This window comes from Atractosteus spatula, chromosome 5 (genome assembly GCF_055471065.1).
Source record: "Atractosteus spatula isolate fAtrSpa1 chromosome 5, fAtrSpa1.hap1, whole genome shotgun sequence".
Lineage (NCBI taxonomy): Eukaryota > Metazoa > Chordata > Actinopteri > Semionotiformes > Lepisosteidae > Atractosteus > Atractosteus spatula.
In genome coordinates, this window is record NC_142710.1 from 51,931,233 (window position 1) to 51,945,925 (window position 14,693).

A 14,693-nucleotide genomic window follows, 5' to 3' on the forward strand; every position below is an offset into this window, starting at 1 on the left:
GCTTCCTTGTCTGCTGTGAAAATAGACCTGTTTTTAGGATAAGCAGAGCTAGCTGTTATTTTGTTTAGTTTGAAATCGCAAGCGTAATTTAAGTCCTATGTTTGATGAGAGTTCCATTCTTTGTGTAATTTGAAAGTGTGTTAATGCATTTCTTAAAAGAACCAATTAACCCTATAGCTAAGCTTGTTTTTCAGTGTTACAGTTTAGAAAAGTCTCTAGGGAACTTTCTCATAAGTACACCTACTGTAGATATTACTTTAATTTCAGAACCAAGATAGTTTAAGTGGCAATTTTTGTATTTTTTTTTTTAATATTATAGGCACATCTCAACAATGTAATTGTTCATGTCTTCATATTACTAGTGACTGATAAGGTGATCTGGGGGTTAATTAATTTACTTTCTCAACAAGACAAACAAGGGGGCCACATCTCTTCAGTTTTGAAGACTCGATACAAGTGTACAGTATAAAAACCTAAGGGATAAAGATTGGACCAACTCAAGGGACTATTTTGCACACAGTAGTGAAACAAGGATGATGGGGTGAAACCATTCAGGACAGATAAAAGTAGATTCTTCCTTACATAAAGAGTTTTAGATATCTGGAAAAGGCTTTGAAGCCAGATTGAGTCTTAAACTCTAGGCCCAGTTTTCTGAAATAGCCGGATAATATTTTAGATTCCCTTAGCTGCTGAGTTACTAAACAAGCAACCAAGGGGCAAAACAAATGCCCCTTAAATAATCTTTCATAAGTTCTTTTAATGATCTCCTATGATGCTTTGCAAAAGAGAAATGATCCCATTTGATATTACATTTTTTTTTAACCTTAATTGATTGAGACGCATGGTGTAATAATTGGTCTCAAATTTCAACCAAGTAATACAGGAAGGAATATATATAGTTGGTGCACTGTATACTGTACATATTTAAGGTGCTGTCACACATACAATATCTCCTATATGGTAAAAGGAGCTGTCAATGAATCAAGTTAAATGCAGAAAATAAACATCTTTTTAATGTCTCCTCTGAACATGCCGTATTCTGCATCTTTAAGACCTGTATAAACAAGAGCTGTCTATTACCCATAATCCATGTTTTTTTTCAATACATTTATGCTGCATCAGTAAGTGGTAGTGTGACATGGAGCTGTCACTTCCCCCCAGATATGGTCCATCCTCAAGTTTGTCCGGGTTTTCTCTGGGTACTTTGGTTTCCTCCCACAGTCCAGACCCATTCTCTATAGGTTAATTGGCATCTGTAAAGGACCCCTTGTGTGCGTGTCCTGTGATGAAGTGATGTCCCTTCCAGAATGTAACTTTGCCTAGTGCCTTGTGCCTGCTGGATTAGGCTTCAGCTCGGCAAAATCCCAATGGATACTAAGCTTACTGAAAAGTGATGTGTTGCAGTCATAAATATTACCACAACAGAGTTTTCATTTTTTTAAATGAACAATTTAATAAATTCAGCACAATAGCATCATAGTACTGGTCCTTTTTATAATTGTGTTAGTACAAACTTTGGTAGTTCTTTTGTTTTACACAGAGAAGGTCATTCCTTGCAAGTTTCCAGGCTTTGGTTGTTCATACATTTTCATAAGGAATGCAAACATACTCCTTCAGGGTATACATTTCAAACACAGCATAATTCCTCATCATAATCAATAAACAAGGTTGAATAATGTTAAAAATCATTCCAATTAATGGAGGCGTAATTAAAAAGTACATTACAATTTAGCCCAAAAGAACAAAAAGATAAATCAGACAGGCAGCAAAAATGCAGCCTTGTATATACAGTATGAGTAAAGACTAAACAATAACATCTATGAATTGTTACTAATTGGTACTAATAAATCTGCTAGCAATTCTACAACAATCTAACAAATTCTGTCATTAACAGAAAGCCTAAAATGTACTCCATTGTCCCAAAAGTGTATACATAAGGTTTAAGAAAGTATATTTTGTAATTGATTTTTTGTAGGTCTGGAGTAAATATTAACATTGGCATTTTGACAAGGAAAGGGTGCTCCTTTGATCCTGTGCCATTTTGACAAATTTGACAAATTAAGCATGGCTGTCTTCCCATTAAATTCCCATTTTTGTTTTATTGCTGTCGTTAGCAGCACAACCCTTTAAAACAACAGATTTTATTTCCCAATAGTTTTATGGATCATCAGCTAGCCTTAGTCTTTCATATGATTTCTGTATTTCACACTTTTTCTGTAGCTAAATTTGTTTGCTTTTCACGCTGCTTGAGACAACAGCTTTTGTACCAAATGCAACAAGGGTAGAACTTTTCAGTGCTTCCTGATCTATACCCATCAATTTGGACCACTTACTTCTGGGATGTGATCTATTAAGACAAGTTGCATGGTCATCCATTCCTTTCTTTACCGTACTGTATGATGCCAGCTTAGATGTTTGACCCAACGTAAGGTTTCAGTCATGAGCCAAACGCACACTGATTGCACTGAAACACCTCCCTATACTCCTAAAGAAAGGGGAGATGGCAATGTCCAGGACTGATCCCCAGATGGTTTGTATGGACTTCATGTTGATCAGCAGAATTTGGACACAAGGCATGACGCACCTGGAATGAAAATGCAGAAAACTTAATTGTCGGAATAACTATAACAGCAATTTAAAGCTTTACAATATGCATTTTTTTGTGTATTCCTAAACGGAGAGGTTAAATACATCACACATTCTTCCCTCTTCATACAATTATAATATCAATTATATCACATGGGTTTATTGAACTTTAAGGATACAGATTTTAAAACACATTCTGAAACAAATCAGAAAACGGCAAATTACTGTATATAAAGGGGTAGTGAAGTCTAAGTAACAAATAACTAATATTAATACTGTATTATTCAATTTACTGTATTTCACATACTTAACTGCTAGATTGCAATTTGTCTGTTGCTATTCAGCTTTAAAGAAATTGAAAATCAACCGCATGAATTATGGTTTGCTTCTAAATCGCTCCCTTTTTTTAGCATTTCTGAATGACTGCCAAGAAAATTATTAGAGACATGTGAAATGCGAATACTATATTAAACTGTCATTAAAAAATTGAGGGCAGATGATTTAGTACAGTACATAGTAATAAGAGGTAGTTCAAGCCCTACATACCAAATGTGAAGGCAGCTTAATATAGCAAAAAGTATTCCACTGATTAAAGACACAGGGATAGCAAGGACAAGTGTTATTATCCTGTAAAACCAAAGCCTTGAAACTTCAAACAGGGCATGGCTCCAAATCCACACTTTGTCAAAACTATGTACTGTGTCTGGTTCTGCAATCACATCTTCGAAGGAAACCTAAAGACAGGAAAAACAAAATTGTTACATTAGTCATTAGACTGTTTTTTTTTAAATACACCATCTTTTTGTCCTGAAGTTCAAGGATTCTTCATTGACCAAAGAAAAAAAAAGAAGGATCCTGGTACAAGAAAAAGACCATTTATAAATTGTTGTTTAAAATATTTCAGCTTATAGCTGAAAAGCAGATGAGTTGATAATTTTGAGAAGTCAAACAAATTAAAAAAAAACGTGAAAAAGTAAAAAACAAAAAATGTCCTCTAGAGGTCAGTAACGACAAGCAAAATGAGCAGGAGACCATGAAATACGTTCTTCTAAATGTTTTTTTTATTGCATTTTTAAAAACCGGATCACATTAGGGAATATATAAGTTCTGTGACTTGGAGTTGCCTTAATCTGTATGCACACTTATTTTTAAACATTTTGTACCTTATATTCCAATATTTTAGAATACATTTTTTTTAAATTTCACTTGTCTGTATAATAGTTTCTGCATTCAATATGGAAACCAAAAATTCTTAACAGTTTCCTAAAAAAAGCAGTAAAAAAGTCAGCTTTTCTGCATATAAATTTCTGCTTAGAACAAACTTTCAAACATTCACCCACAATCTTAAAAACATTTCTTCAGACATGTTTTCCTACTAAGTGAGAAGTGAGACAGTTTAAAGCAGTGATTCTCCAATTAAACATCAAATAATTTGTTTTAGTCACTTTCATTTACAGTTACCTTGAGGTATGCATTTACACGTCTTGGGTCTCGACTCTCCACCACAGGAATTGTGTCTTGTTGGGCTGAGTGGACATTATCCTCTGCTTGCTGCTCTACCTCATCAAGAGCACTCTTGGTTTCTGCAGTATGATCCACTTCGATCATCACGGAAAGTTGGACAGAATAGAAAAAAAGCCAAGAGACTAGGATCTAGCTGTGTAAACCTCCAAAGTGGACACTCCAAAAGCCCTCGTTGTGTGAAACTGCTTGATGTTAATGTTGTCTGAGGGATGTATCAAGACACTGACTTTCTCCTTGAAGGAATCTCCAAACTTCCATTAACAAGCACAGTTTTCACATTGTTATACTGACTGGCAGCTCAATAAACAGGTTATTGGTACTAACGTGATACATTCCACAATTTAAATATGGGGTAGTGTGCTGAGGTGCTAATGAAAAGAATAACATGTTAATGAGGTGCATAAATGTGAGGGGGACTTCAGCAACAAAGCAGCTATCCTTTGTACAATTTCAGAATGAAAACAAATTGAAACTTTTTCCTTCCAGTAAAATAACTTTTGTAATATAAACCACAACATTTACAGGAAAATGGATCTTACTTTCTAAATATAAAACTGCTTAATCCATTACTGTCCACAAAGCCAAGGTCATTAAATCTAAATTTCACTATGTAAATGTACAGTACATTACCTGCTATGCTGATAACAAAATTCTTCAGACTAAAGTGAAACCTGTTGTATCAAGATACAGGTCATACATTTCATGGGTCTATATAAACAAAGTATTCTTAACAGGATTTGTCAATACTATAGTCAATTTCTATACGTACAACATTGGTGATAGAATTTGCAGTTAGTCGAGCCATTAGCAACCTTTCATCATGCATTTACTCATAATGTACAGACCATTTTCTTATATACCTCAAATCCTTCTCCTTACATTTGCAGTAGCAAAGCACCTGGAATTATATTGAAGGTTATAGATGGCATCAGAAACAATTAAAAATTGTGTATCTACATGGAGAAACACTCATTGACAGTCAAAGTAGAACTTCATGCTGGTGACAAAAATGCTATTGAAGAAAATAAGCTTTGGTTCTGTAACTATGACTGAGAGGTTCAAAGTCAAATAATAACTTCTTGTTGCTTGACCATTTGGATGGAGAAACCATTTTTTTCTCCAATGATAGTGTTAATTCAATTATTTGGTTTCATTTGCAGGAGTTAGGAATGGGCGTTGAGTTAATATTTCAGCACCACGGATAGCAGCTTTGTTACTGCATCTTTTAAGTAATTCCATTCCTACAGCAGCTTCTCATAGGATGTAATAAATTCATTAAAAAAACAAGCTTTAAACTAAAACTGATTGTTTCAAAAACACTTCAAGTTCTCCTACTTCCTTACCTTCCAGTATACAGCTGATATAGTAGAGTCTTTTATATCTTCTGTTAGAATTTTTCCCATTGAGATGTCTGGTAGTTAATCCTATAATATAAACATGTTTAACACATACATACAGTAGGTTCACAGTGTCCTCTGCTGGCCATTGTGTAGGTTCTCACAGCCTTTAATTTTCTTGTTTTATTATAATTCAGCTGTTTATGCACAAATGAAATACAACCCAAGTGCTTACATAAATCTGATTTAAACACGGCACTGGATGCTACATGGATAAATATTTCGCCTGATCCTCCTTTGAATGGCATAGACTTAAAGGTACAGACATGAGGGGAAAAATGTATGGTAAAACATATTTTGGTCCACCTCTAGCCTTTCTGGCACTTGCAAATAAAAGCGAAATTTGAGATGGACCATTCAAATACGCAGAGCTCTTTTTTTTAGCAATAGCCAATCTTGTGCTTTTGCAATCTCGGCTTTGCTCAACACTGGCCTTTGTTTTGTTGAAGATGCTCAAGGTGGAAAGCCAGTTCATTACTGCTGTTTTCAGGATGACAAACTCTCTTACCAATGATTTCACAACGTGCTTTTCAGAAAAATCTGTTTTCTCCAACCTTTGGACCCATTAACGGATCAGCCTCCACAAGCTATTAATAGCTCAAGGCAGCCTTGAAAGTCTGCAAAATGTGCCTTTTAAATGTGCTGGGGAAAATAATCCGTTCAGAAAATAACTCCCGGGTAACCTGAAACGAGGTAGCATAAAACCCACTAAGCTAGATGGATATTAACATAAAATTGATGTCCTTGGATGGGAGACTGTCGTATTTTACTGTAGGTGCTGTATATTTTATAATGCTGGGATTCCAGATGAAACCTGTTTACTGAGAAGGATATAGCCAATCAATATTGAAATAACATACTGTGAAAGTGCTAAGTCTTTCAACAATGAATCAATAGGGAACGTATACATATAAAGACAAAACATTTTATCGCTTTCATGTAACAGCCTAATCAATTTAAACAGCAATTCAGTTTCTCTTTATTTATTTACAGAAAACCTAGAAACTAGATGAAAGTTTATTATGTGTTGACATGGGTTGCAGGGGACATACTGTACACAATACAGCTCAGGGTCCCTCGGAAACTCTTTATCAATAAAGTCTGTTCACCAAAAATCAAAATGCTTTAGTGGGAAATCTTTTTCATTTAAAGACGAATGTAACAACTGACACATCACCACAGCAGAACAATTTAAAGGTTTGCATGTCAATACATTAGATCACATATATTGGACTAATTACATTTTAAAGTAATGAGAGAATTCTCACTTTAGAGCCACATAACACAATCAATCAATGTTAATTTCTAAAAATAGGGTTTCCATGGCAATTTATTTTTGATCAACAGGCTGAAAAGAAATTAGGTTTCTAAAGCTCTGTATGCTTTGTAAAAAGCAAAAGCGAACATCTGAAATTCCAACCTAGATGTCATTTATTTCTGTTTTGTTCTTTATACTTCCAGCAGTGTAAATTCAATCTGCATCCATCCTGATTTCAGCAGTTTCCCTTTATCAATGCTACTAATCATTGTGCTCTCTTCTGGTCTTCATATCACAATTTTTATTAACATGCTTCGACTTGGGCAGCAGGGTGGTGTGGCAGTTAGCCTCACATTTATTGGGTTCAGGATTCAGTTCTGGTCTGTGGCCCCTTCTGTGTGGAATTTGCAATTTCCTATCTGTTTCATGTGTGTTTTATGGTCTCTGGTTTCCTCCCACCTTCCAAAGTCATGCTGGTAAGGACTAGTAAGACCTGTCTAAGGTCTACTTGTTTCCCAAAATGGACTGTGATGTCTCATCCAGGGTGCAGTCCTGTCTTGTACTCTATGAATCCAGAATACACCTGGGTTTCAATGACTTTTTGCAGGAATATGCTATTGTTTTTGCTATTGGCTTTCATTTTTCAAGTGTTTGAAATATCAGCTCCCTCAGAACTCTCAAAATGTAAGTATGATACGCAAAATGTTCTCTTTACTTCACTTCTCCATACAGTGCCATAGAAAAAAACATTTTTTGAGATGCAATCTTTCCTGGCTACCTGTATCTAAAGAGAGTATTGAACTTTCAATCAGCATAGAAATATACTGTACTTAAATTTCTTCACATTTCAATTTAACTACCCCTCTACTCAAAGATCATAATACAAAATTGAAAACTGCAATATTATACAGATTCCTCACTTGATCTTTGCTCAGGATTAAAAGAAACTATTTTCTACTGTATATTGAATGGAAACGTAGTTCCAATGCCAAGTTATAAAAGGTCAGAGGAATTGCAGTCACTATCTAAACAGAAGCACACGTACAGTATTAAGATACTAAGCTAAATGACCCAAGAGCACCCTCACACTTTAAATACATTCTACATTCATTCACCAGATATTTCCAAAAGAGAGTGGGTGGAATGTTAGGGCTTTCTCCTCTTTCTAGTTCATGTCCTCCCAATTGATTTTAACTTCATTTAAATTTTAATGAATGCAATGTAATTTGTTGTGTCTTTTATTTTAAACAGGATCACTGAATTTAAAAAAAATATGAAAGCTGGCACTGACAAGTGTCAAAGTGTTGCCTTGTAATGAACATGAGGGCCTGCTATCAGAGCAGTCAGGCCAGTACTTAAGCTTGTATCTGGGTAATGTGGATAGATCAGTTTCCTGGGGCTAGCAAATCCAGACCAAGTAAATGTGCAAGCCATGCTATTAATTCATAACCTCTCTGTTCTTATCTTAAATCTTGTCTTATCTTAAATCTAAGTCCAAGTACATACAAGTCCATATTCCTGCCTTTTTGGTTCTGTCTGTAGCATAACACAAACAGTAAGTCACTTGATTGGAAACAAAGTGCCTAGTTTTCCATTCTGGATGAACTGTCCACCTACATAATTTACCCTGGAGTAGGCAGTTTCCCACAATGGAAAAATAAAGAACATGTATTTTTAATTTGCGCAATAAGTAGCAATTGAAAGAGGGAAGCTAGAAAGTGAGGGATGGTTCCCTGGAAAGAATCTATTGGAATAACATAAAATGACACTCAGCAAAATCTAAAATCTAAATAGAACGTCTGTATTATCACACAGAAAGCAGCAGCATTAGACTCAATGAGCAGCTCATTTCTGAACCAAAGATGTTATTTTTTCCAGGAAAGAAGAACGCAGCATTCAGACTAAACCCTGCCGGTTTCCTGCTGGAAAATAGTGGTAAAATCTGGTTTTCATGACATACTGTACATTGTTCTTACCCACAAACGTTGACATTGGCATGTTAATTAATGCATTGCAATGGCAGATGGCAGGCTGCTTCTGAGCAGGAAAGTGAAATAACATTGGCACTGAAATCATTGGACTCACCTGCACCTGTCTTGATCCACCTGACATTGACTTGTTTTATTTCCTCAAACGATTACTCACTAAAAGCTTGACCCCTGAATTTTAATTTTCTGTTAATCATGAATAGCCATCAAGCACAACTGCTTGCTTAGTGGATAATGATAATATACAAACCGTTTATTAGCATGCAACTGTGGTGTTAAGGAGTCCATAGGTCCTTATATTAACCTCCCCTTCACCAGAACCTCCCACCAAACACAGTCCTCAATCCTGACCACACTGTAAGGAGATAGCTCACTCTAACCTTGCGGAAACAGGTCATTACCAGTGTCTGCTGGCCTGTGCTAATCAGCATGATGAGAATCTAATTATTGTAGAACAGGATCCCCCCTGGAAGACAGAATAATGAGAGTTACATGCATCGGGAGGAGGGATGTGACAAAAAAACATCTGCATTTTCAATCTTTTCCCACTGTGGAACAAATGAGTGATTCAATACTTCATAAGAAACTTGTCTGGATAGAGACAAGTGTACAAAAAGATCTCACACTGCTTGAACATACTGGTTAAATGATTCATATTAAGCTGGCATTTAAGTGGTTAGGAAACTCAGAAGCTAAATTAATAACAAAGTCTAAATTGATTGCAACAGCAGTGCACAGCATCTCTTACTGGTGTCATGTGTCTTCCCAGCAGGATTCTGTTATCCTGTACTAAGCACTACAGCTAGCACAAGACCTGATTCCGTACAAACCCCTCAGCTTCATAATGTTAGATCTTAATACCATTTTAGAATTTGTGGACTCTCCCACACTCACATTTCCACTTCTGTATATACATATTTGCTTGTTATGATGGCTGTGAATTCTGCTTGGTTTCTAAGATGGATAAGTGTCCTTTTTAACAATATACTATAATTCTGTGCAGCACAATGAGGCAGCTAATATAGCTATAGAAGCGCTAGCATGCATGGAATGAATGAAATCGCAGTAACAACGAATTTTTTTTTATATTAACAACAATAAACTGAAACCAAATCATTTGTCCACACAGAGTCTTAGTTTATTTGTATCCAGGTTTTCCTTCTGAGATGTCAGATATGAGGGTGTTTGCCCAACAAGTCCCTCCCCACAACTAATCCAAAATCAGCTAACCTTGCCTTTTAATGTATACAGTATGCTTGCCTCAAAAATAGTGTATTTTCTAGTTTCCAGTTTATGTAGAAACCTCTTGCAATGTTCTACAAAATGTCAAACAGTTTTGATCCAGATTTAATCCAAGATTTCAAGAATAATATGCAGTCTACACAGAATTGTAACTTGCTTCTCATCTGCCTTGTTGATGGAATTAATCATATATATTTGCACAACTATTACTCCGTGTTTCAGAATCTGTTAGCCAGCAAAATTAGCAGTCAAACACTTTAAAATTTCCTGATAAGCAGAAAATGACATTTTAGCATCAGTGATGGAATGAGTAAGGATTGCTTTTGAAAATGATAGTGCTGTTTGTGGGAGCATGGACTCATACAAATAATAGACAAAGTGTTTTTAGATGTGAGGTACAATAAGAAAACTTATGGGGTATTTAAACCCCCTTATGGGGTATTTTGTACTTGCTCAAAAGATGTAAGAAAACTATTTTAAACTTTTTTTTAAGAACAGATTTGCTACTCCAATTCCTGGAAAGCATTAATCAATTGCTGCAGGTTGAAAATCTAGATTATCATATAACAACTGGAAAAGGTAAAAAGCACATGTTGAAGGCTGAATTAAAGCACCTAATAGCCTCTTTTTTAAATGTTATTGTAAAAATTGTGGTGTTCTCCAAAATCTTCTAATGGTGTTTACTCAAGATCTTTTGCAAGTCTGGTTTTGTTAAGGTAGCACATCATCTGCATATAATGGTATCTTACAATCTCTGTCATTTGCAGTCCAAGTGCATTCATTTTTAAGGATATGCAGACAAATAGGCCTTTCTCCTTGTTTAATCAGTGTCCTTTAATCTTCATCACAACATTCCTGACCACATTAAAACTCTATTTATATCACACAATGTTTTGATCATAATGTGACACTTGTATTATGAATCTATAATCACATCACATGACTCCAGTTAAGCGTGGCCTCTTTTCACAGACAAACTGATTTATTTTATTCATCGTTTGAAGCCAAAGATAAAGCTTCCTTTCTTGTGTCTTTCATTAGCCTGGGTCTCTTTTAGTTTTTACAATTCAGTCAAAGCTGCTCCTGCTGTCTCTCAGTTTTAACCATAGATGTGCTTCAGAAGCCACTTAACCCCTGCTATTGGGCTACATGAGGTTTCCTAATGTGAAGTCTAAACATCATTAGTTTTATAAATAGATGAATTTTCCTAGAAATATAGTAACAGAACACTATATATCAATAGAAACAAGGCAACATTTGGAATTGTATAGTGATTTTGCTTTAGAAAAGCTGAAATCTCCTGCTGTGTCTGCCTTTTGTGTTTGTAATGTCATGTAAAATCCATTTTTCTATCCATTTTCAAGAATAACCCAGTCCAATACAGGAACATGTTTGACCAGCTCCTAAATCAGCAGACAATAGGCTCAAGGCAGAACACATCCTTGTTAGGATACCAATCCATTATAGGACACATACCATCATACAGGGGCAATTTAGAGTTGCCAGTTGCCAGTTCACCTAGTCAACATGTTTTTGGAGCATGTGAGAAAACCAGAGTACCTATAAAAAACACAGCCATAGGCAACAGGCAAAAACCACACAGAGGATTTTTCAGACTGGAGTCAAACTGTGAGCTGCAGTTCGAACTGCTACTCATCATGATAAAGCCACGTGTAACTTATACTTACTTTTTAATGATAATTTCCATTTGGAATTTTGTTCTATTATACATTTAATAATATAATAATAATAATAAACTTTATTTTATATAGCGCCTTTAAAGGTGGCTTCTCAAAGCGCTTTACAGGATGACAATAACAATAAATAAGAAGACTACAACAATAAATAAGAAGATTTCACAAGATAGGAGACAATTATAATTACAACAATAACAATAGAGGAGACCGTGGAAGGTGGTATTAAGGTGGAATTTTGGACATACTGCAGCTTGTTCAGAGTAGATTTAGATACCCCAGGGAGTAGAGCATTGCAGTAGTCAATTCGAGAGAATACAAATATGTTATATAATGTCCTATGTCTACTCCTTCCTTAATGATCTGTAACAGATAAATATTTGTTTTGTCTGATGTCTTCTGGTCCCCTACAATTGAATGATTATAATGAAGAGGCAATTAACAATTGTACCTGCTATACCTGACCTTTAAAGTTCTCTAGATAAAATGTCAATGCAATAGAAAGCCATCAGATTTCGAAACAGGTATGTGAGAAATAACTGATTTTGATTAGAATTGAATATATTGCTAAATCTTAAAACATTCTTCTCAAATTGTTGTTTGGACTGGATTATTATTACTAGACACCTATAAAGGACACTGGTTTCTTTATCACACAAAATTAGACTTTAACCTTAAAGTTCATGTAACTTAAACAGATGTTAAAGACAACACTGTTTCTGCTCCCACTAAAACAAAGTACAAGGGTTGGGGGATTATCTCATAGACTGTTAATAAATGAAGAGGTAAAGAAACAACTACAATAATGTAAACAGAGCTTATGTGCCAAAACAAGGTAACACAGTAACAACCACATATTGTGAATAACACAATCTGTCTACAGAAAAGAAGAAATGGGCCACAGGACCCTCAACCAAGAGGCCTGGACTCATTTAGACCCCCTGGTTAAGGCCTATAGTCTTTCTAGATGAAATCTGGGTATGTTACTAGCTGACTGAGGTTGGGACTATCCAAGAGACAGTACAAAACCTTCCTAGAGCGACCAAGGCTGAGAGCCAGCCAGGGTGCCCCTGTGAGGCAATAAGAGTAGCTAGTAATAAGACCTTATCTACAGATACCCCAAGTTGTAATTGAACCCAGAAGCCTGGAGCTGTGCTCTTCACCACACCATATTGCCTTCAGATACAGTATGTTCCAGCTGAAAAAATGGTAGTTATGAGAGGAGTAGTGCGGTGGTGCAGTCTCGCAGTGCTGGGACCCTGGTTTCAATTCTGTAACTAGGGCGCTATCTGTGTGGCGTTTGTACTGTATGTTTTCCCTGAGCTTGCATGGCTTTCCTCCGGGCGCTCTGGTTTCCTCCCACAGTCCAAAGACTCGCTGGTTGGTTAACTGGCTTCTGAGAACATTGGCCCTGGTGTGAGAGTGTACACGTTTGTCTGTGTGGGTCCTGCAACAGACCGGCATCCAATCCAGGGTGTTTCCCACCTTGCCCTCTTTTCTTACAAGGATAGGCTCCTGTGAAATGGATGAAGTGGCTAGGAAATGGATGGTTATGACAGGTTCCTCATGAGTTGGGACAATAGGTATAGAGGTGAAAGTGTGTTTATTATCCACTGCGGGTTCCAAATTGGAAAGAGTGCTTTTAAATCTCTGTGTGCACAAATTTTCCAACTGCAAAAATTGCTCTGACATGACTGATTTGATTTATGGCTGCACTGTTTGCATGCATTTTGCTTTGAGCAGTTTGAAATTTCTGTTTGCATCCCCTGCAGTGTTCCAAGGTTTATACAGCAATGAAGTGATAAATAAAAAGAACACCCTCTGTGCATTATCCAATAAACCCTTTAGCACATCCAAATTCAAGTTTACATCGGTGTCTTTCTTTAAAACATACAGTAACCTAAGTAATGAATTTTTCAGATGCTTGAAGTGCAAAAGTCTCACGTGTTGCGGTGTGGTTTTCAAAGCATGTTTCCTTAGCAACAAAGGGGTTTGATAAACTGGATCTTCACTTTGATTAAGGCTTCATTATGTGAGCTGTAAATGTACATTAATTAACCATCGAAGAGGTGGAAGAGGCAGATTCTGATTATCTTAAAACAAGAGCACTTGCCTTTGAAACAGTGCCTATTCATCTGGCACATCGTTGGTCCACAGAAAGTCTTCTTCCAGGAGCTGTGTTAATTAAATTAGATAGAAGAATGGCACTATATTAAATGGGGTTGGCATTTCTAGGCAACTGTATTAATAAAAATCGGTACCTGGTGTTCTTATCCAGATTTTCCCTGTCTGGACACAATGCACTTCAACCATTGGAGAACTGCTGTAGTTTTCAATGTTGTAGCTGTTTTACCTGTATTTACATTGACTGATAGTATTGCAGATTATTTTATTTCCACATTTACAGCTTCCTTCAGCTCTAACATTCCTAAAACCTTTTACAATAACTCACCCTACAGTATGTCTCACATGAGACAAGCTCACCTGACTGAACTTCAGCCAAGTTGAGGATAGTTTGCCTCATTCTGTTTATGTACGGTATATATACGTTCAGTATATAAAAACACAAGCTTAGACCATGTTATCCTGATATTTGTATATGAATATGCTTTAGTTCAAACTTCTCAAACACTCCATCTAAAAAAAGCTAATGCTCGGAAAGTAGTGAGACCTCAGACAAAACAGATATTTTTAGCTTTTGTTGGTATTAATGTTAATGGGTGAAAGTTTGTGGTCTTTGTAAAACAGCTTAGAAAAAAAGCTTAACTGAATTCAATGAATTTTGTTTTGTTTTTTTTGTTTTGAACTTTTTATGCTGAAAACTCCAGCAATTGACTGACAACATCAGTAGAAGGAAACAACCCTTAATCCAAAATCACGTAAAACGATTGTGCTTAATTTCATACCTAAGTATTGTAATCCTTAGATTTCAACTAAAAATCAGAAGCTTCAACAGTGTGTGCATGTGAGAGAGAAGTGCAGTAGTTCTGGCTGCCATGACACC

The 14,693-nt window shown here is 36.1% G+C and overlaps 1 protein-coding gene and 1 long non-coding RNA gene across 2 annotated transcripts in view; one reads left to right on the forward strand and one right to left on the reverse strand.

The window, feature by feature from the left end:
• The window catches only part of LOC148835225 (uncharacterized), a 48,763-nt gene that overhangs the window by 13,071 nt on the left and 20,999 nt on the right, over positions 1-14,693 (forward strand). The window lies entirely within an intron of this gene.
• On the reverse strand, positions 2,434-4,194 carry cav4a (caveolin 4a). Its single transcript, XM_088917238.1, has 3 exons — positions 4,048-4,194; positions 3,133-3,320; positions 2,434-2,584 (listed from the first exon to the last, which is right to left on the reverse strand). Exons 1-3 carry the CDS (start codon positions 4,192-4,194, stop codon positions 2,434-2,436), a joined length of 486 nt encoding a protein of 161 aa, XP_088773364.1.

Coding starts and splice junctions, on each gene's coding strand:
- cav4a (XM_088917238.1), bottom strand. CDS start 4,194: ATGATCGAAGTGGATCATACTGCAGAAACCAAGAGTGCTCTTGATGAG. Junction 3,321..4,047: donor GTGTAAATGCATACCTCAAG/GTAACTGTAAAT, acceptor TCCTGTCTTTAG/GTTTCCTTCGAAGATGTGAT. Junction 2,585..3,132: donor TTAAGCTGCCTTCACATTTG/GTATGTAGGGCT, acceptor TTTTCATTCCAG/GTGCGTCATGCCTTGTGTCC.